At 39.6% G+C, this 22822-nt stretch overlaps 1 protein-coding gene across 3 annotated transcripts in view; it reads left to right on the top strand.

The window, feature by feature from the left end:
• Positions 1–22822, top strand: part of LOC108038629 (homeotic protein ultrabithorax) — an 82821-nt gene that overhangs the window by 11546 nt on the left and 48453 nt on the right. For all 3 annotated transcript variants that reach the window (XM_044456951.1, XM_044456950.1, XM_044456949.1), the window contains one exon: positions 13963–14013. In XM_044456951.1, coding sequence (XP_044312886.1) covers positions 13963–14013 — 51 coding nt within the window. The remainder of the gene's footprint in view (positions 1–13962; positions 14014–22822) is intronic.

Raw genomic sequence — 22822 nt, 5'->3', positions numbered from 1 at the left:
TGTTGCATGTAGCATGCTGCAGTTAATAATTATTGAAATGTGCGGCCTGCCAGGAGTTGGGCTATGCTCCTTGCGCTTCCTGCGCGGCTTCCTCCATCGGGATGTCCGTCTGGCTGTCCGTTTGTCCGCATGTCCGTCCGTCAGTGGCTGCATGCTTCGTTACCTTTTAGCCTGGCCAAAAGGCTAACAATGCTTGCATTTTCCCACCTTTTTCACATAACTTTTTCTCCCTCTCCCCGGGCTTTGTTTTGTTTTCTGTTTTCAGAGTGTTTTTTTGTCTGTTTTTTTTTTGCCTTGTGTGTTTGCTGGTGGCAGGGTAAACAAGTCGGCCACTTGGCCAACTCGTTACTTCCCGCTAAAACCCTCCCCTCACATGTCGATTGGCGATGTCGAAGTTGTTACCACTTTGGACGCGCGGTTCGGCCTCCGTCGGCCGGCACCCCTGTAATAAATTCATATTCAAATTGTTAATTGAATATTATTTGTTAAATTTGCAAGCATTAAATGTAAATGTCAGCGGCGGATGTCCGACGCAGGGGGCGTGGCCAGTCGGGGGCGAGCGAGAGCTCCTTTTTTATTTACTCGTATAATTTCGCAATCCGCAGAGCCGGTGTTCGCCTTTAATTGAATTTATGCGATTTTAATAGGAGCAGGAATGCCTGAGGGATTTTTCCGGGGGAAGTTCTTACAAATAAGTTCTGTGTTTTTATTAAATTTTGTACAGAGATTGAGACCCAGAGGAAAGGCAATGGTCTATACAATCATAAAAATATTAACTAAAAGTATGAGATTTCTAATAAAAATCCACAGTCTTATAGTTTCATAAAAGTTGTTGTCTTAATTTGTTATATGGAAAATAACTTCTGATTACTCAAACTGACCTGGTCGTATTCAATCACGCCTTTAAAATAGATCGAACCCAGAAAACAACCAAACTCGGTCACTGTTCCAACGACCTCAAAAAATGGCCCGCAAATATTCGGAAACACCGCCCCCAAAAGTAAACAAAAAATCCTCCCAGGAGAGTTTTAAAATTTGCAAACGAATGACAAAAAAGCGGCCAGAAAGAATTGTGCCAAATGCGACTGTGAGTATTGTGAATACTCAGGCTCTTGTTCGCTGGTCGTTGTCCTTGTCGTTGTGGCTCTGCCATTTCCATAATTCATATTCATAGACATTACACAATAACAACCAGCACAGGCGGAGAAAGGAGAAAGAGAGAAAGGGCGATGGAGAAGGAGAAAGAGAAAGAGACCGAGTCCAGACAAACAAACTACAGCACCTGCAATACGGACAAATGTCCGTCCCAGCACACCCAAAAAATAGACAATAAAAGAATGTGCAGAGTGCAAAAATTCCACATATGCTAAAGGCAAAGGAGAGCTTAGCTAGAAAACTGTCGCAACACGCTTTTGCATAAATTATTGAAGAACCAAATACCAAAGAAGAATTCTTCCATTAATTTGATGAGCCTCAAATCACTGGCAAATTAGGCCAACACACATGAATCCGACAGATACTCCGCACATCCGCATTCGCAACGTGCCGGCAATTTGATTTTACACACTTCGAAATTATTAACTGGGGAGCACTTTGTGTGCGGCAAGTGTAAGTGTTGTACGCTCTCCAACGGAGCAGAAACAGTTCATAAAATGGCAGCAGGGCACTTTCGTTTTTACCGTTGGCATTTGCAGCATCTGCGGGCGGAATGGGAGGTGGGCGTAGGGTGGAGGCCAGTTGGTGGGTGGGTGGTGGCAAGGACATCCTGGCATGTGTCGCTTGCAAACCAGTGGACATCTGGCCTGGTCAGAACCGGACTGAATGTTCCGGGGCAGGTTTCAATTAATGAATTAGTAATTTCGGCTTCATTGCTGTAATGAACGCTTCGGGGAGGTGGCAATGAGGTGGCAATACGTGTGCTAGTTATTAGAACTCAAGCTCAGGTGTTGGCAACTAATGGAAATATAGATCAACAATAAAAAAACAGCAGTTATAAACATGCAAATGTGAGAAATACATTTATATAAATTGGATCAAAACAAGTCATTATCAATTATAATGATTTATTACTAAATGATATATTCATAGGCTTAAAACGTATTTAATTTGTTTCTCATTACTTAAAGATCATTACTGAAGAGGCAAGAAGCTTAGTCAGGAGGGTTAGACTATTTATTAAATTAACGGATGAATAATCCAGCAAATAAATCGTATAACAAACAGGCTTTCTTTCATTTTAAATATATGTACACAATTACATGAAACTTTAAAGAACGGATGGTAAAAAGCTTAGCAAACAAAAATCACAAAAAGTCTTTTACTAAAAATGACACACATAATGCCGTGTATTTATTTTTAAAGTCAATAGGCACTCTTCATATAGTACAAAACACTTTAAACTCCTTTTAGCCACTGTGATTGTGGGCCACGACAAATGCCATTTGCAGTGGCGTAATTTACCATATCATTGGGCCATTAAAACGTTCGTATCATGGATCCAAAGTGACCACAGTTTTGAGTAGTAGTTTGTTTACACAGCTACCACTAATGAATGGTTGGAGTTGAAAAAACAGATAGATTGTAGATGGGACCACCTCTACGGGGAGTTGTAACCAAAGCGATATTTGCTCGCGATGAGCCACTGACTTTAAATATCCGGGAACCCGTCTTATCGCGGAATTTACATCCGTATCTTTTGGCCTGCTCTTTCGTTTCACTTTTATTCGGCTTGCTTGCGATTCTGTTCGCTCCGCTGTAGGTATGCAATTAGTCAATTAATTTGAAAATTTATTAACCGCCAAAAACCAATTTGCTCCAGATCAGCGAAAACACACGAGAAACAAGAAGAACACAAAAAAGCGCGCAGCGAAGATCGCGAAATGCCGGCGGTAAACTGGCCTCGATCTTGGTCAAGATCACGGCTACAAAAGCCACAAGATCCGTTCGAGGCGTTGGTCAGCGGACAAATGAAGGGTCTAAAGGTTGCGGAACTTTCAGCGAGTTAGGGATTTGAAATCGAAGCCCCGAAAGGAGGATATCCCGATCCCCCCTTTGAAATGTGGAAATGTAGTGCAGATAATTTATGGGTTCGGCGGCAGCGGAAGTGCGTGTGTATCTGGGAGATACGAATCGCAGCGGCTACCGATGATTTTCTAGGTCAAAAAGCAGAGTCCGCGAAATAAATGACTTTTGTGCATGTCGCGGACTGCTTGCCGTCGGCTTGGCTTCAGGCCATAAATTTTGGTGTATTTGAAAAGCGTTTGTTGTCTTTCCCACTCACTCTCTTTGGGACCCTCTCTTTCCATATTCGGTTTATGATTAATAACGCTCGTTTGCGTTGAAAACCTGCTTTTGGCGGCCATCATGATCAGCTGATCGCGCAGACCCGAAAAAAGAAGCAAACGTCATGACACCGCAATGTCCGTCGGACAAATGAAATGAACCTGGTAGTCATCACTCATAGACACAAGTGACTGATCGCCCATGGAAGCAAGTGTGCTGGTGTGCGTGTTTGAACCCATTTTGGAAATGTCAGACGGCTGGAAAACCACAGTGATCTTCACCTGATGCTCACAGATCATCACTTACTCACCGCACAGGTATGCGCGCTCTCTCTCGCTCGGTTTCTCATTCTTTGCTCTCTCGCGCTGCTGGCTCTGCTCCTCTCTTTCGCTCACCTGGTGATCGATCATCTTTTCGCTCAGCCGGTTTTTTTAATTTATGTGCTCTCGCTGGAATGAATCTCACCTTTTTTCGAATTGGAACATTTCGGGCGTCCGTAGATCGTTTACGATATTCGCAGCTGTTAATGGGACTTTGCAAAGGTGAGAGATAATACTTCTGATTAGACAGTGGTTAGACAGGTTAAGAAGTTTGTTATACACAAGTTAAGATCAAATGGAGATGTTAGAGGTTCTCAGATAAGAGATTTAGCTGGAATGACCTGTGTTGGATTGAATAATATAGATGCAAGCTTTTGTAAGATATTAGAAGTTATGATGGGACTTTAAAATTATTAATTCATAAAATAAATCAAACCTGGAAATACACAGAAAAGACATTTATCAATATATAAATTATAAATATATATTTAATTACAAAATTAAATTAAAATTTATTAGAAAGATCATGAATTTATTTAAAGTCCAAATTAACTTTAATGTATTTTTTAAGTTCGTGATGGTACATATTTTGGAAAACGGTTTTCAAAAGGGTTTAACAAATTAAACAATAACGAAATTAAAAGTTTCTCAAATCATTTAAAAGTAAATAAAATCCCGCCCTTTAACCAACCCTATTCCAAATCGAAACCAAAATCACGTTCACAAAATGTCGCCTGATTTCGGGGGAATTTCAAGAGACCCAGACCCACCGCAGTGGAACCGAACCAGAATCGAACGCTTCCCTGTAATCTCAATCGATGATCTATTAACGAGTGTCCATAAAAATTATGCAACTTTCCGCTGCAGCAACAAAATGGATGTGCACAACAACAGCAACGACAATTGAGCCCGAATGCCATTTCCTTTGTCAGCTGGGGCCATAAATCTTGAGCATATTAACATGGACGTGCGATGAAAGTGCCAGCCAAATATGTCATTGTCAGATGGGTTTTGGCCAGGATGGGGGAACTGGATAGAATGGGATGGGATTGGACTTGGAGAGGGGACCAAGAACGAGAACCAGACGCCTCTGCGGCTGCCGTAAGCGAGTGTATTGACACCTGACCAGCCCAAACAAACGTTCGAGCTGGAGGATGGAAAAGAAAGTTAGGGCCGGGCACCAGATCGATAGAACAGGTAGATGAGTAGATGGGTTCGGGAACACTTTCGGCCGTAAATCACCGATCCAAACTGAGGCTGATAACTGGCCAAAAGTCGTATGCCAAGTATTTCGGGCCCTGTTTATCGCACTCGATGCATTTGGAATTGGTCAGAGTATTTTTCCGTATTTATGCGCAACTTTGTTGTGTTGCTGTGTCTGTGACACAAACACAAAACATGACCAAATTTTTGGGCGTGAGCTCGACGAAGGAGAGAGCGAGAGAGATAGGGGGCAACAGAGAGAGACAGCATAATGACAGCGCCCATAAATCTCTGTAACATGACACTTTTGGCAATGGAAATAAAATATGGCATTCGCCGCACCAAAATGTCGCACCAGGCTCCCTTGATTTTTGTTCTGTTCTTATTATTTTATTTTTTTGGCACTGTCCCCTGCATTTTGGCCCACTGTGCCATGCGACACTCGACGGATCTCGTACAGCATTCAGCTAATTACAAATGAAATTACAATGGTCAGATATCGCCCCTGCCCACCGCCATTGCGATCCTCTGAGCTGCTGTTACTGCTGCCGGCCAAGTGTCACTTGCCGCTGTCATTTTCGTTTCGTTTTCATGTGTCACTTGGCAGGCCCTCTCCCCTCTCCCCTCGCCCCTTGCCACTCCTACCCTCTTTACCTCTTTTGGGCCCAGTCCTTGTCCTTGTAATAAAGCAAAACGGCTGCGCATGCGCGCAAGTCACTCAGCAACACTGCACTGTAAGAAATGTGTACACCACTTTGAACATATCATTTGTTGTTCAGTTTTAAAAATCGATATTATATTTTCAAATACAAAATTGTTAGTTAATATCAAAATAATTTCACTACTTATATATAATATTTATTTATTTATTGGAAGGATTCGAGAATTTGTTCTATATAATACAATTTTTGACTTATATTTCCTTTCTATAGTCCTACCTAACTTAAAAAATTATTTATTTATTAAGTGTTTATTATTGCCAGTACTAGATTTCCTAGATTTTCTTTTTTTAGATTTCCATTTTCTAACAAAGACTTTTTAAACATTTGGATTCGTGTGGCTTGTCTTTGAATTATTTCTCACTGCACAAACAGCAACAACAACCGTGCAAAGCCGCTGCCTCTGTCAGATTTTGTGAGTGTCACTTGGGCTGCTTTGTTGCTGGGACCCGGGACTTGGCAACTCGGATCCCGAGCCAGACTCTTGGGTGTTATCTGTCCCGTCGACCGTCTTCAGTTTCGCTGCGGTTGCATCTCGGCGACCGGCTCCGAATCTGTATCTGTATCTGTATCTGAATTCCTGCAGAAACACGCGAAATGCGCGCCTCGGCGTATAAAACTGTTAACTAACTCAATTTTGTAGCTGTCAGTTGGCCAAGAGGGCTGCAGAGTTCAGCATGGGTTAATGAGTTGTTGTTGGCCGTTGCCGGCGTGCCGCTTACACATGTCACAACAAATTGCCAGCCGTTGAGGTTCGGCCTGCTCATAAACAAATCACTTGACCTGTAAGGCGAAATTTCTCCAGCCCCGGTTTTCTGATGGATCCAGAGCGGTTGTTCATATATAGGATTACAGGACGGGGATTGTGGGGCAGGTATTCTGAGGTATTTCGAGATATTCCGGGGGCTGGAGCACGTGTGTCACGGAGCGGACTCACGGATGCACGCCGCGCACATGTCTGTCACACAAATGTCACTTAGAGTTGCAAACGCCGCGGACGCTTAGCAATTCCATAATTCGGTGGAGCATCGGAGGGGCTCAGTGGAACACTTGACATTGGCCTGGGAGAATGGGGAATGCGAAAAGCGAGTCCGGATATTTAGTATTCGCCGCGCATTTGAGCAGCCAAGTGACCAACAAGAAGCGAGGATCTGTGCACAAAGAGAAAATGTTATAAATGGGATTTGAAAATTAGCCATTAGAAAAGTAGTTTCTTCTTTTTACTTAAACTTAGAATTAGTTACTGTGGCTTCTATCTCAACATTTAGACATTTATTATTGAATATGAATCTTTTCAAAAGAAAGTATAAAATATTTTAAAAACCTTTTAAATTTTGTATATTACTAGAAATAATTTTCAATGTAAAAAATTAAGTTATACTATAAAGTATATGCAAATTAAATTTTTCCTGTGCAGTCTAACCACCTCCACTTTAACCACCTCCCAAAAATAATACAAGGGAAACAAAGTTGACAATTCAATCATTGTGGGGGCTTGCCCGCCAGGGGGCGCCACTGCAGCTGGAAGTGCCGGGCTCTTAATATATAGAAAATAGTTAGTTGTATGCACTACAACTGCTAGAGTTTCCCACTCCTCGCCGTTCTTTTGTTTGTTTGTGTCACTTGGCAGCTTCTGGGTTGGGGAAATGAAAGGAAAACGGGTATGGGGAAAGGGGAAAATGGAAAAAGGGGGCACAACGTTGACAACGGCAACAATTGCAGCCACAACAGTAAAAAGGGGGACAAAAGGCGCACCACGCGGTAATTCTGCCCAGAAAGAGTTTTGCCCATGGTCTAGTGTGTGTGAGCCAACAAAACTTGGGGCCATAAATTTGCAACGGATCACATAAATCACATTCAAGTGAAGCTTAACACACGCGCCCAAGTAGAAGACACACACACACACTCAAATGCCATTTCGTTTATGCAAGACCCTGTCTTGGTGTGAGTGTGTGTGCAAAAAAGACACTTTTTGCAAGTCGAGAAGGAGAGAAACCGTTGTAATGAGAACTAGCAGGGTGCAAAGTGTCCCTAAGGGGTCAGCAAAGGTCAATCTGAATGCACATCTTGGAAAGGTGTGTAGTTTTTGTTTCGTGTTCTCGGAAATTTATTAGTTCTGATAAAATAGTTATAAAATTGTGAGTCTCAGAAGCAGCATACAAAATTAGTAAGAATATTATTTTATAGTATAAAGTATCTTGATAGTATAAATAAAGGATATTGAAAAAAATAAATTGCAAACTGACCTTCTAACAGCCCAAACTTATTCCTTTGGACATATCTTATTTTTTAATTCATTTATAATTTTTTTTAAGTGAGAAAATTATAAACCCCTTATAATATAAACAACAATTTCTAACAAAAAGGGATTCCTACTCTTTCTAAAATGCCAAATTCCTAGCATATATAACTGGCCAACTCTCCATTAAGCCACATATCCGAAATTCCCACCAGGATGGTAAAACTTTCAAGCCAAATTAACTAAACGGTTAAAGCAACAATTGCAAATTGGCAACAAATTCACAGATCATAAAGTGCAGGCGAGGTGGGACAACAATTCCAGCTGCACTTCCGTCTGCAAACTCCGGTTCCCAGTACCCAGTTCTCAATTCTCGGCACCCAGCATCATTTCATTTGAAGAACTTTGCCATTTGAACTTGACATTTAGCACACGGTTCGAGGGGACTTCTTTGCAAAACAATTGCAGGCCAAGCCGGCAGACAGAGAGGGGTAGATGCGGCGAGAAAGAGAGGGGTAGGAGCGGTGAGAAAGAGAGGGGAAATGCACTTTTGGCATTCCTCGACTGCCAGGGAATGCCATCACACAAGAGTTCTCACACACACACACACATACACATGTGCAGGCCAACAGGACGAAAGGAAACAGTTGCAAGGGTGCAAAAGGGAGGGCCCAAGCCACCCCCTGCCGGCAGAAAGAGAGGGGCAGAGGGCGGGCGAAAGAGAGGGCGAGTCCGGCTCAGACGGGCGGCCATTGCAGCACCTGTCGGCCATGCGGCTGAGTCGCGTGCTCGTCGCTTTATTTGCTTCCCGGATTTTGCGCCATTAACAATATGGTTCGGTCTCGTACCTTCCCCTTTTTTGTTGATCCTCCCCTTGCCCATTTAGTACTGTCAACTTGGGTATTTAAATAGCTAAAAGTAGCCTCGATGTTTAAACAAATAAAAACAGTGTACTTAAAAAGAATAACATTATTAAATTATTTTAATTTATTTTTAAATCAGATCCAAGAGAATTTAAAAAATACATATTTATTTCTTACTGCTTTTATTTAATGCAAATATAAATATTCAATGTACATATTCTCAGCTTTAAAGGAATCCATACGAAAACCTTTAATATAAAAGAAGTTGTATAAGACTTTGTATATGTTTTATTATTTCGCTCAGTCATTTTCTATTACCTACTTATTTTTAAACAATTTTTTTGCCGTTACGAAAATGTACTAAATTTGCATATATGTTTTTTTTCCATATTTGGCTACATAAAAGCCAAGTTGTCATCGCAACAGCTAGCCCCTTAGAAAGCGGGGTAAATGGGGATACCTCGTGGAGTTGCTTATAAATTAACCCATTGGCGAAATGAAAATATTGTCTGTTAATTGATCAATGTGTATGCAGCGAGAGTGCAGTTGCAGTTGCTGCGGCTGCTGTGCCATTTGGCATGTACTTGAATGTTGGGGCGTGCGTGGTGCAGCTAAAATTTAATTAGATTCCGTATTAGCTGCTGCACCAAATGTTCTGGGTTTAGGCTTTATCAGCCGCACACCCACTTACACAGGCCCCAGCGCACACACACCAGCGCACTTTGTGTCGTACGTGCAAATTTATTGTTATTGAAATACAATTGCGAAATTAACTGTCAAAGTGTGCGACCCATCGTCAATGTACTCGCATGCCATATGTTTCCCTTTGAGTGTGTGTGGGTTTTTGGGTGTAGTGGGGCAAATACCACCCCTTTATGCAAAGTCAACTTGTGGGCTAAAAAAAAGACTGGATAGGCGCTTAAAAACTCTACCTTTTGTTTACGAGTGTGAATACGAATAAAATAGTTATACATTTATATAAGTAAAACATAATACATTTTATTGAGCAGGTGATATATTACTTATTATCTGTATAAACTCTTAAAAAGTTTTTATTTTCAATTTAATTGTCGACCTTTTACTCAAAATAGAAAGAAAAAATTGTGTACCTTTGTAAAATTAATTCTCTTGCTAGAATTCAAAATGATAAATAATATTTTAACTATTTTAACTAAATTCTATTTACATTTTCATAGGATCAGTGTAATTTTTCGAATTAACATTGGTGCCAGCCATGATTAGTGATTCTCTTATGCACTCGTAAGGGCTTTATTTTGAACCCATTTCTTTGGCCAACACCAAAAGTTGCCAATACCCTAAATCAGTGGCCGAAACTCGACCCGCCCCTCGCCGTAAAGCACCCCCTAAGCCGGCCCCAAGCCCCCGACTGTTTGCGCTAAACGAGCTTTGCATATTTACTGTACTAGCAGCAGACATTTTACGATATATTGAGAATTATTCGCAATATATTTTGCAACGGGCAACAGCAGCAGCAACAAGGACGACAAATGTTCCACCGACGGCGGCAGCAACAACAAGTGCAGTGTGTTCAGTGGAAATGCAGGCAGAGAAAGCTTCTAATTCCGGCACTGAAACCATAAGTCTTTGTCGCATTGTACACACACACACATACACTCACATAGATACTGGCAAATACACTCGCAAATGGAGAGGATGGGGTTGTATGGGTGGTCCTGGCATTTCAGCAACTACTGTAGGGTTAAAGGAGGTCCTTTCCTAGGCCTGAAGTTGCGCCGCCCATTACTTAGGTTCGATACACAAGTTTCGCCTATAAATTCGAAACTTATTTTTCTGTTTTCAAAGATTTTGTTTAATTTACGTAAATTTGCATAAGATACAATTGCACACCCTATAGCATTTCGTAGGATCTGTAAAAGTCTCTGCCTTTTGCAGTCTCTAAATTTGTGCGAAAATTGAGCCAAAGTTCAGGGGAAAAGAAAGAGGAGCAACAAACGATTCTTTTTTTGCACATTTTATTGCCCTGGCCTGGACTAAATTTGAATTCAGCTCAAATTGAAAGTTCACAACGCACATATACACTTGCAGCCCGATCCCCGACAAACACATACACAAATATACAAATACTAATACATACCGACGGGGAGACACACCGATATTTATGCGTTTTCGAATGCAGCTCAACTCAGCTTTAATTTAAATGGATTTCTCTGCCGGCAACCCTGGTAGACATATGGCAGCATTTGCAATTTGCAGTCCGAGGGGGGTTAAAAGGGGCCATGGGGGGTTAAGGGGGCCCAAATGGATGGGAGGTCGCACTCCCTGGATGGGCGACTCCACTGACTGTTGAGGATTGATTGTGCTTGTTGATATTTTGTCAAATAACGCAAATAAATACACAATTACACACTCAAGTGAATCCGTTGCGAGGGTGGGGTTGTTCCGGGGGTTCCGGGGATTTCTGGAGTCATGGGGTTAAACCGAGCATGGACGTGCTCTCTGTGTGTTATCCTCGTTTAAAGGATTTTCATTTGTTTAAATGTGCTTTATCGAAAATGGCCAAAAGGCCGCTGGCCATTGCTATTGTTGTTGTTTCAACTCCTGTCCCTTGTTGCCACGTGAAATTTATTCTCAGCGGACAGTGGTTTCAAAAACAGTGGGCTGTCTTAGAGGTTTTAGAAATAAAACAAAATAAATTTAATGGAAGTCAATTTTTCAGTTATTTTCCTTAGAAATTATTTTTAAAACGCTCAGATTGCTGTTTAAATCCGCAAATGATTAAAAAAAATGATTAAAAGTATCATTTTTGTAAGCACTAGCCTAAGGAGACTTTCTATTTAATAGATTTAGTTTAAGTTAACTTATATTTTTTCTTAAAAATAAATCAACCCATAAAAATATGAAGATTAAGTTTCATATTGATATATCTTGAATGTTTAAAATTTGTATAAACATGTAATTCCATATATCTAAGTTATTTTTAAATGGCCCACTGTGCCATCGACTTTTGACTTTGTCATTGTTTGTTTTTGCCTTTGGCGTTGTTTTTACTGGGGCTTTTTTCGGCGCACGCCCGTAAATTCCAATGTAAAATGTTGCATTTATCTTGTAAAAATAATAAATCCAGCCAAAGGGACTTTACTCTCTCACGCTTGGCAGCACATCCAGTAACAGATTGTGGCGCCCATCTAAGGGATGCAATCAGAAGGGTTCGAGATGGGATGAGATTGGGCTTGTGCTTGGGGAGGGTCATTGTTAATGGCCGAATGGATAAAGAGACGTAAATTTGGCTAATTTTATTAACCGTCAATACAGCAAAACAGAGGGAATAAACCGAGGGAAGTGGCGACAAAAAATTAGTCAACACTCGGCCATTAATTTAACTTATTTATTGGCTAGCGCGCATTTATTCCAATTCGAAAATCCCGAACTGCTGGCGCGATAAATTTACTCGAATGTGAAAATTGTGCTGCTGCATTTCCACTGCATTCACATGCACATGTCGCGGATTTTCATTATAAAATATTGCAGAGCGCGGTGGGCGGGGATGGGCGACTGTCGCAAAAGAGTTTGCAATTTATTTTAAAATAAAAGTATCTAAAAGCTTGACAAATAGTGTGAGATATGTTTTTGCGCACTGCAGCAGCCTGGTCCCCTCCTCCCATTCCAAATCCCCCCGATCCGGAGACATATGATGGGGCGCCGCTGATTTATTTGCATACAAACGCGCAGCAGACACAGCAAAAACAAAATAAAATTCCCTCGGCCTGATTCCTCCCTTGTTGCTTTTATTTTTTTTTTTAAGCTACGCCCATTTTTGACGCCAACGGAGACGCGTCGATTGAGTTGGCTGCAGTTCCCAACTTTCGAGGGGTGTGCAGGGGAGAGGGGGGTTAGAGGGGCTGTGGGATGCCGGCGCAGTTCATGAAAAATCCATTCAAAATCAAAAATCAAAATGCCAGCGAAATACAAAGAAGGTGGAGTGTCGGAATGGCAGAGAACATATTTTTAAATGGGTTTCATGGCACCTAAAATAATTATTTTTTAAGCTGCAATAAAAGTGACACAATGCACATTCAGCACGAAATTTCAAATAGTATTTATAGATTAATAAAAAGCGTTTTTATTCGCCTAACGAGAGCGTTTGCAAAATTATTGTTCAGTTGATACTTAAATTATAAGTCCGAATTGAAATTTTATATTCTATTTTCAAACATATGACTGAAATTGTTAATCGAGCTTGAAAGGTTCATCGTAAAGATTTTCGAAGAAGCTTTTCTTAATTTCAAGAATGTGTATAGAAGCTCATTAAACCAAGTTTAGGAAAATGTTTTTATTAGAGATTTAAGCAGCCAAAAATGTTTTCATCTCCCTCGAAATTACCTTTTTCCATACCCATTTTCTCAGACTACCGCTCAATTCATCATTTGGCAACATTTTGCCCAGCGCCAAGTTGCATTTAGTTGTTATTTATGCAAATTTTACATGCTTCAACTTTTCGCCAAGTGCGTCGTGTCGTTTTCGATTATTTAAAACTTTGTACGGAATTTACTAGATTGCGGGGCGGGATTGGCGGATGGGGAGGAGTTCTTTTTAATGCGCACACCTGACGCGCTCCAACGTCTTCCGCCGGGAACACTTTTTCCTCGGGCCGGAGGACTAGGGTCTGTCCTCCGTGCATAATTTTGTGCGCTGCTGTTGAGGCAAATAAATTCTTGAGACGGCTAAAGTTATTAGATTAGCATTAGAGAACGCCGGGAGATGGGACAACAGCCCCGGGCTGAGCTTAGAATTATGATTTACCTGGGGTTATTTACATGCGCATAAACGAAATACCTACAGCAGCCTCAAATTGCTCAAATTTATGAAAAACTTAACTCACTGCTTAGCGAGTCATGTGGCTTTTATAGTTCCTCAAACAGGCGCGGCAATTTAAACATTATTATTTTTTAACTTTTATAACAAAAAGTGGAAGTTTTCAACAAAAAGGAGCAAGATAAGTTTGCCAAATCCATTTATTCCTATATATTGTACACTAATATTCCTTAAATGTTTGTTTTGCGTTTTTAAAAAAGACAATTATGTTTTTGATCGATTGGTTTATAACATTTTGTTTAAAAATGTTCTATGTTTTTATTTATTTGATGTTGTAAAAATATTTTATGCTTACATTTTTAAGTTACTTTATAATATTATTATTAATTAAAATTTACTTTAGTTTATCTTAAACTTTATTTGGCTTATGTTTGTTAAACAGTTTATTTTGTTTTTTACATTTTTGTTTACTAACATGTGAGGCACTATTAATCACCCTTAACCTTCAAAACTAAATGCCTTTTTCTCTCTGTTTTTTCCAGGTAAGAGATACTCAGAATCTCTTGCGGGCTCACTTCTACCAGACTGGCTAGGTAAGTCAACGTTTTTTATATTTTTGTAAACCCTTAGCTTATAGTTTTGCCTATGATTTATTTTGAATTTTTGTGAGAAAAACCCATTTTGAATTTTCACATTTTTTATTCACTTTTTCGATATGCGTTGCAAAGCCATTTTTTGTTTTTGTGGAAAATCTCTTTTGATTTTGAGAATGCCAAGTCCCGAAACCCAAGACAACAACATATTTTTCGAAAGCAACAGACACACACAAAAAAAAAAAACAAAACGAAACCCGCCCAGTCCAAAAGTCCAGACTTTTTCCAAAACTCTCCAAAACTCCAGATCCATTGAATCGAGCTTCTTTGAATTTTGCGTTGATTTTTTGCGTTTGGTTGTTGTTGCTGTCGTTGGTGTTGCAACATCATCACATCACCATCATCCCGATCATCCCGTTTGTCTTCATTTCGTGTCAGTCAAGAGGAAGCGTCTCCTGCCAGAGTTCGAGAGGTAAAGCGAAATTTTCAAATTCCAATAAATCTAGTAAGTTCTGTGTTGTGTGCATACCTCCATATCTCCAACTATACCCCTAGAACCTATTGTACATACATACCAACCTATCTGTATCTCAGTGTCTGTCATAGTTCAGCATGTGCATGCCTCCAAAATAGGTGTTGGCCAAATAAGTTATGCAACTCTGTACATATAATATGTGAAATTATCAGCCCATAAAATTTGCCCAAAATAATTGCCAATTATTCAGTTTGTCAACTCTGGCCAACACACACACTCACACACACTATTGTGCAACTACCGAAATCACACCACATACAAAGACACATTTTCCTGGCTCTTGGTGTGCAATTAAAAGCCACCCACCGCCCAGTGTGGAAAATCGGGGAAAAGTATCACTTGGCACGCAAAGAAAATCAGCGAGAAAATTGGTGATGCCTGGCTGCGAATTTTACAAAGCGTATCATTTTGTTAGCAGTTTTTCAGCAGGTTGCACTTGACAAGAATCGCCCTGGGACACGCCAATCCAAGTGGCACTGTAGTGCAGCATTGCAGTGGTATAGTGGTACAGCGGTACAGTGCTACCTCCCCCGCACATCCAATTAAACATACATTTAATTTACTTTGCCCGTTTAGGCACTCGAAAGGCTGTTAATTCCTGTTTTTAGTTATGTTAACCAAACACTCGACAGACAACAACTCGACCAACCAGCAACCTCTGCAGTTTCCTATATGTTTATGGGCAATTTATTCAATCGCATAAATTACCAGCACAAACATAAACAAAACTTCCTTCCACCGAGTGCCATTTGCCAATCGTAATCAATTCCTGTCCATAAAAAAAGGGACAGGACCCGGAGAGTCCTGTCGCCGACAGTGACAACAACAAGTACGGTTCCAAGGCGGTTTCTGTATCCGTATAGCCACCCAACCTACCAACCAACCCCACGCATAAATATTTATCTGAAATGTTGAAATCTTCAACTGCAGAAAACGTAAAATCCATTAGAAAATTAATAAAGTCTATAGCGGGAAATGGATTCCTGCGAATGCGGTTTTCCACTCCCTTCCTCTCCATTTTCCTGGCTCATTTTTTGTCATATAGAGGAAATTTGTGGCTGTTTTTTGAGGGGCCAAATGTATATTATGCCGACGCTAATAGAATAAAGTCCAATCGATTACAATAATGCTTCGTTGTCTGGATAATGTTTCTGACTGAGTTTCGGTGGCAGGAGTTTTTGGAGCGGTTGCTGTCAGCCTTTTAAGGATATAATCCATTAGACCAGTTCGCCGCAGATGTTATAAGGGATGGGCGATAAGGATGTTTACGTTTATAAATACGAGCTAATAGTTGGTATATTTTTGTACTTTATTGACTGGGAAAAAATATAACAACCACTAAAATATCAAAATTGCTTAGTGAGGTACTCAAATTTAATGAGTTATAATGGAAAAGAGTATTAATGGAAAACCTACTATTAAGGCAATCGTATTATGTATTGTAATCTTTCTTGTAAACCGCATTTTAATATCTTTAAAAACAAGAAAGGAAAGCTAACTTCGGGCGGAGCCGAAGTTGAAATACCCTTGCAGAATATTCTGTAAATTATATTCTTCAAAATTATTCATATGATGCATTCTTAATACTCATAAAAAATCCCAACTTCCTAACGTTAAAAACACAAAGTAATGGCATTTCCAATCGTTCAGTTATATGGCAGCTATAGGATATAGTCGGCCGATCCTTATGAAACTTAAAAGGTCGGATTGATTGGCCAAAAATAAAACCCATAGAAATTTTCAACTTCCTAACTTTACAAACACCAAAGTTATGGCATTTCCGATCAATCAGTTATATGGCAGCTATAGGATATAGTCGACCGATCCTTATGAAATTTGGTACGTCGGATTGGTTGGCCAAATATAAAACCCATAAAAAATCCTAACTTCCTAACTTTAAAAATACCAAAGTTATGGCCTTTCCGATCGTTCAGTTATATGGCAGCTATAGGATATAGTCGGCCGATCCGGCTCGTTCCGACTTATATACTACCTGCAATAGAAAGACAACTTTTGGGAAAGTTTCAAGCAGATATCTTTAAAACTGAGGGACTAGTTTGCGTAAAAACGGACGGACGGACGGACAGACGGACAGACGGACAGACGGACAGACGGACAGACGGACATGGCTATATCAACTCAGGAGGTGATCCTGATCAAGAATATATATACTTTATAGGGTCGGAAATGTCTCCTTCACTGCGTTGCAAACTTTTGACTGAAATTATAATACCCTCTGCAAGGGTATAAATATATGTGATTTTAAAGTAAAACCACTATCGTATCTGTTAATATCTTAATGTAATTTATTTAAATAATTAATATACAAAAAGTTTTGGAGACAATGTTAAACAATGTGTTTAAACACAATAACACATAATCTTGTTAAATCTATAGCCCCACCTGCTTTGAATAAAATTCCCATACAAAATTCACAGCTAAGATCAATTATATTGTAGATTCTTATGAAAGATACATTTTCATTCCCAATAACTAAGCAAATATACAAGATATGTACACGAGATATGTAAATTTTTCCCGATGTCTGCGCCTTTTGATCGTTTTGTTGGCCAGATGTTTGCACACACTTTGGAGTTGGCTTCATTATCATTCGGGCGGGGTCTATTTATAGAAGGGGGAACATGAATGGAGCAAATGTCTCGACGAGATCGACGCGTCGGCGCCCTCTTTTCCCCGCAACGAAAGCAAATGGCACGCAATTCACAATAATAACATAATAATGTGCAATAAAGTATCTTAATTTGTTGAATTGTTGATAAACTTTGGCGCCACTTTGCGGATAAACATGAAACGAAGGCAATTGAAAAATTCTGGGCCCCCCTTTCCCGGTGCGCCTATGAACTGTACCATTTGGTAGACGTAATTCCGAACAGATATTCGGCAGGTTGGAAATACTTTTGAGTAGTGTTCCCCACCCCAAATAGCCAACGACAATCTGAAAGTTCTCCCGTTGCCATTTCCGGCATTTCGATCCACTTTGTTCTATTGCAATTATCAGTTCGCTTGACTTCTGACATCGCCAGGTGAGCGGGGCAAGTAAACACGGAGATGGGGCAAATTCCAACTGCAACAAGTTGAATTATCTGCAAGTGGCCCTCGTGCATGTGTGTATCTATGTGTGCACTTGGGCCAGTAGTGTGAGTGCACTTCCCTATCTGGTCGTTGGCCGAGTCCTCTTAATTGCCCCTGCGAGACAGACTTGGCAAATTAGTTAATTGGCGGCCAGTTCACTTTGAACTGCGCCACGGCCACTGGTCGAGAATGTATCTCACAGATGCAAAGATACATGCCAAGGTATCTCAGATATATTTCACTTCTGACTTCCCCCGGGAGTTTATCATAGCAGTCCCGATAAGTGTTTTTTCTTCAGTTCTTAATTGAAATTAAAAGAATATTAAACAAATACTAGTTTAATGTTTTGAAACCCGATTTAAGTTTGCTAATTTGGTATTTGTATTTATTATAAGGGATTAACCCTAACGACAAAAAAAAAATAATAATACTAGCTTTTCAGTCATTTCTTACATTTTTGAATGCTCATAAAATGAAATTTATTTGAAAGGCGAACTGTGTTTTGTCAACATTTTTACACAATGTTTATTTCTGTCTTTTGAAAAGCTTAACTATTCGTTTTATAAAGAACTTGTAAAACACCTCTCGCTAACCAGGATCCATTCTCTTTGGGTCAAATACAATGTTTTGAGATACACAAACAAATAACTGAGCAGCGTCCCTTTTATTTCTTTCTTTAAATGTCTTTTGATAATGCCGCATTCTAACCGTATTATTATTAGCACTTAATATACTTGTTTATATATTTATGGATACCTACATGTATACTTTTTCCGACACCGGTTATTTTTACTTTGTTTACCTTGTTCTTTCTTTCACTTTAATTTTGTATCTTATATTCGAAAGTAATTACTGGTTATAGTCAAGCTATACTCTTATATTCAGAGGTTTTAGATTTTCCTAAAAAGTGATCTTATTCCCATTCGAAAATCATTTGTAATGTGTTTTAATTAGAAAGACCAATCCCCTTAAGTTCGTAAAACGATCATTTACGTTATTGCTTTTATAGTTGTAGTAGCGAATTCCCACTTCGTTGTTGACCATTAAAGCCGACTGAATAATATTAATCCAATATTAATATTTTAGCAATTCAAAGTCGTTAAGCCTCAGATTAATGATTAATGGCCGCCGAATTTGAATAACAATTTCTGGCATTAACAACGGAATTAATATTAGTATGCCAGGCGTCAGCCACTCGATTCGCACGCAATTAAAACACTCGGCCGTCAGGTGAACAGAAATAAAACCAAGTGGCAGCTCGACTTTTATCGATTTTCGGTGGCCATTAGATTTCGCACAGTTACCCATATTTTCCGCCATTCGGAAAACTCCCCCAAATGGGAAATGCCAGCATTCAGCTCCACCCCCGCCGCAGGCAATGTGGCAGATATTTTTCTGCTTCTTTTGCCAGCTCAGCAGATGAATGCGTATAATTTTCGGTTTGATTTATGGCCGTTGACCCCGCTTCGGGCCACCTTAGTCGCACACATGGCCCGGACCCAAGCTCAGCTTTTCTATGGCTTCTGATGCTGCTCCTCCGGCTTTATCGCTGCGAATGCTAAACGCAGGCCATCCATTTGGGCCAGGGCCTGGATTGCGGGGCGGGCTTTATTACATTAGGCGTTCGTAAAGTAAAAATTGTGCCACTTTCTCAAAAACACGCACAGCACAATAAGTGGGTGTGTATGCCGCTGTCGTTCAACCTGCTGCCGCAAACTGCCGAAAAAAAGGCACCCGGAAAATGCCAGAAGATACAGGGGGTTACTAGGCAGGACCCAAATGTGCTTGGCTGTACGCTTTTGTTTGGGCCCACTGCTCTTCCCTTTGCTTACATAATCAGTCATGTTATCCTTGTTTCGCCGCCCGCCACCCAAACACATTAGGATACACAAAGCGACAGAGACATGGAAAAATTATTTATTTATGTCGCTGGCCTCAGGCAGATATCTTTTTTATATTTCCATTGCGTGCGGCGAGGGTGGATTCAAAATCGGTCAACTAATATGCTGATATTGTGCGACATGCGTAGGAATGCGGATTTTATTTCTTTAAATAGGTGCTTAGCCTTTTGGGAGGGAATATAAATCGTACGATTGAACTAGACAATGTTTTTAGAAGTTGATGTGTAGATGGTTTAAAAATTAAACACCATTGCTTTCGTCTTATCATCTATCATGTGTGGGATAACTTACCCTTGTAGGACATCTTTCGGGGGATGGCAACCATAACTCGTCTGTATAGACATCTCTTTTTACCGTAGGGTAAATTAAATCTCATAGTTAGTATTGTGACCGTTGAAAAGTAGAAACAACCATTATTTTCTTAATAAAATCAAAGACATTTCGTAGAATTTGTTTTTTTTTTTTTTAATTTTTATAACATTTTTTTTTTTGATACCCAAATTTTAAGGTTTTTTTTTAAAGTTTCATATTTTGAGGTGTTCAAATTTAAGAAAGACTGGAAGGGGTACAAATATTTTGGGAATAAGCATTTAGATAATTCTTACTCTTTTTGGAGGAAAAAAACTAATAATAAAATAACTATATAATAATAATAATTAACTGAAGTTGTTCGACTATCAAAGGTTCAAATATTATACTTTTTGTATGTTTATCCTCTCAGGACTGGCTAGAAACGTATCTAAAATTAAGCAATACAGTTGTACTTTTTATTTCCTCCTTTGGCTCGCACGCATCTTCGCCGTGTGTTTGCTCGCATTTCCATTTCCACAGCTTTTCCCCGAACAAAAACTGTGTTTTCGGCTTTCCGCACCGAATTCCTCTTGCCATTGATAAATGGCATTCTGCTCGGAGTTTGTTGATTTTATTGCTCTCCGGGTTTCTGGGCCTTCTACTCTGCTCTCGCGCTTTTGGCCGTTTGTCCTTTTGCGTTCGCCGTCGGCGAAATTTTTGTTTGTTTCCACTTGCCTTGCGCCGGCTTTCTCCTCGAGTTCCTTTTTTTCTGCTTGCTCAACGGAATCTGGGCTATTTATTCACCCAATTTCTATTTTTTTCTTGCCTTTTGCCTTGCACATTTATCATTGTGCCTTCAGCTGCACACACACACACTCGCAGGGTTCCACCCACAAACTTGTACACTTGCGAAAATCACCGAGTTAATAGTCGCTGACCTTCTTATTTCACAGACAGATGAAAGAGATATTTTGCAGTAACTTGCGAATTCTCTAACTTAAGTGTGCAAAATATTTATAGAAATTTGTTATCACCTAACTATAAACTATTAAAAAAACCTCTTGGTATTTGTTATATCTTTTTTTTATAAAAAAATTAGCCATAATCACGCACTTATTTCTTTAATAATATATAATAATTTAATTAAATACATTTTCAAAGAATATAATAAACTAAGGAATTACAGTTTGTCCGGAGAAATACTTATTCCCTTGTTTATACCATAATATTTAGATGATTTCCTAGGAAAACTACTATAGCAAATAAATATATTTGTTTTATTAAGATTTTTATATATTGACACATATTTGTGACAGTTCCTAAATCTTTATAAACAATAAGCTAACTCATTGCAAATGCTATATGTGTTTCCACCTCAGCGAACTCATAAATAATCTCCCCGCCTCTGCGGATTTGTGCGATTTTTGTTGTTTTGGTCATACGCATGTTGAGCCCCGCCTTCCCCGATTTCCCCACGATCCCCACTAATTTGGAACTGCTGATGATGACGCTCTCGTGCGTGTTGGGAACCCAAAAACAAAAATAGCGTCGAAGGCTTGGCCACCGCCAGAAACATACAAACTCACTAATACATTTTTTGGGTTTTTAGGATGATAAGGGGAGAATCCAGTTAACCCTTTAATTTCAAGTGGTCAAAAAATAACTTCTTCTGCGAACATATTTTTTTCCAATTATATAAGTCAACCTAAAGATCACATTAGATTAGATTGTAAATTCCAAATGAAAGCGGTGTATTGTAGTAAAAATGGTATAAATATAATTTTGTATTAAATGGTTCCAACACTTCTAAGGTTTGACAACTCATGCCTGCAAAACACATTTACTTATATTATCTTTAAACACAGAAAATATAACATGAAATTTTTCTTAAAGCTCAGAGTTCTATTAAAATTATTATTATTATATATAAATCATTTAAAATTTATGAGAGATCTTTTCAAAATGAACTTAAAGTTATTTCCAACAGAAAGAAAAAAGCGAATTCAATTAGTTTTTGGAAGGGTTCTTTTCAAAAATGAATTGAAATTAAAATTCAGTTGTGTATAGGAAAAGTTGCCTGCATTTTCGCGCAGTGCCTTGTGAAAGGTATTTAGAGGGTTAAGAGCGGAGAGCCATCTGTCGGCCATCGGCGGCAACTGGATAGGGCAAAAGGCAAAGCTTTTGGCTTAAAAGACGAGCTTACGGGATCGCTGAATTGACACTGGGCTACAAATAGCGAGTTCCGCGGCACATCCTCTCGGTTCGGAATTAAAATGCATTGCATGCAGCAACGCGTGGGTGGAAAAACATTCGTTTTGATGAGGTGTCGACTGTAATTTAAACAACAACACAGTGCAGAAGCTGAATTTCAATAGCCGATTATATAATTGACTCTCTCTTGCTCTTTCTCCCTCCGCCTCTCTATCTTCGTTTTTTTCTCAGCCTATTCCCAGTGGAATGACCCATATACGAATTTGAATTCCAAAACCCAACCGATAATGAAGGAGTGTGAGTGCGAGTGCTTTATGGCCGCGTAAAAGCACTCAAGCCGCTCTCTTCGCTTCTCGAGTCGTTTTCCCGCACATAAATAAATCGATGAGCACTCGAGCCGCATTGTTGTTATCTGCCAAATACTTAATTTTATTGATTTGTTTGTTTACTTTTTAGTGAGGGATTGCTTTCGTTCTAATTTTAAAAGTTAATAAAAAAAAGAGACATTTTTAACTTTACCGCTCTCTCTTTCGCGATTTTAAGGGCCATAAATTGTGCAGCCCTCGTAAAACATGCGACTTTTGCAGCTGAGTAATTTCTTCGTTTTTATTTTGCGGAACATGCGCAAAAAGCATAGGAAAAGATAAAGAAGAAGCAGCAGTCGCGTCGCGTGTGTAGAAAATTTAATTTATTTATTGTATTTAAAAGGTAGCAGTTATACCACTGAAAAAGTGAGAAGAAACAGCCAAGAAAACGATTCGCACATAAATCGCGGACC

Source organism: Drosophila rhopaloa, unplaced genomic scaffold (assembly GCF_018152115.1).
Source record: "Drosophila rhopaloa isolate 14029-0021.01 unplaced genomic scaffold, ASM1815211v1 contig_155, whole genome shotgun sequence".
In the NCBI taxonomy this organism is placed as follows: Eukaryota; Metazoa; Arthropoda; class Insecta; order Diptera; family Drosophilidae; genus Drosophila; species Drosophila rhopaloa.
Note: the sequence above shows the minus strand (reverse complement) of the source record. Positions and strands in the feature narration are given on the sequence as shown.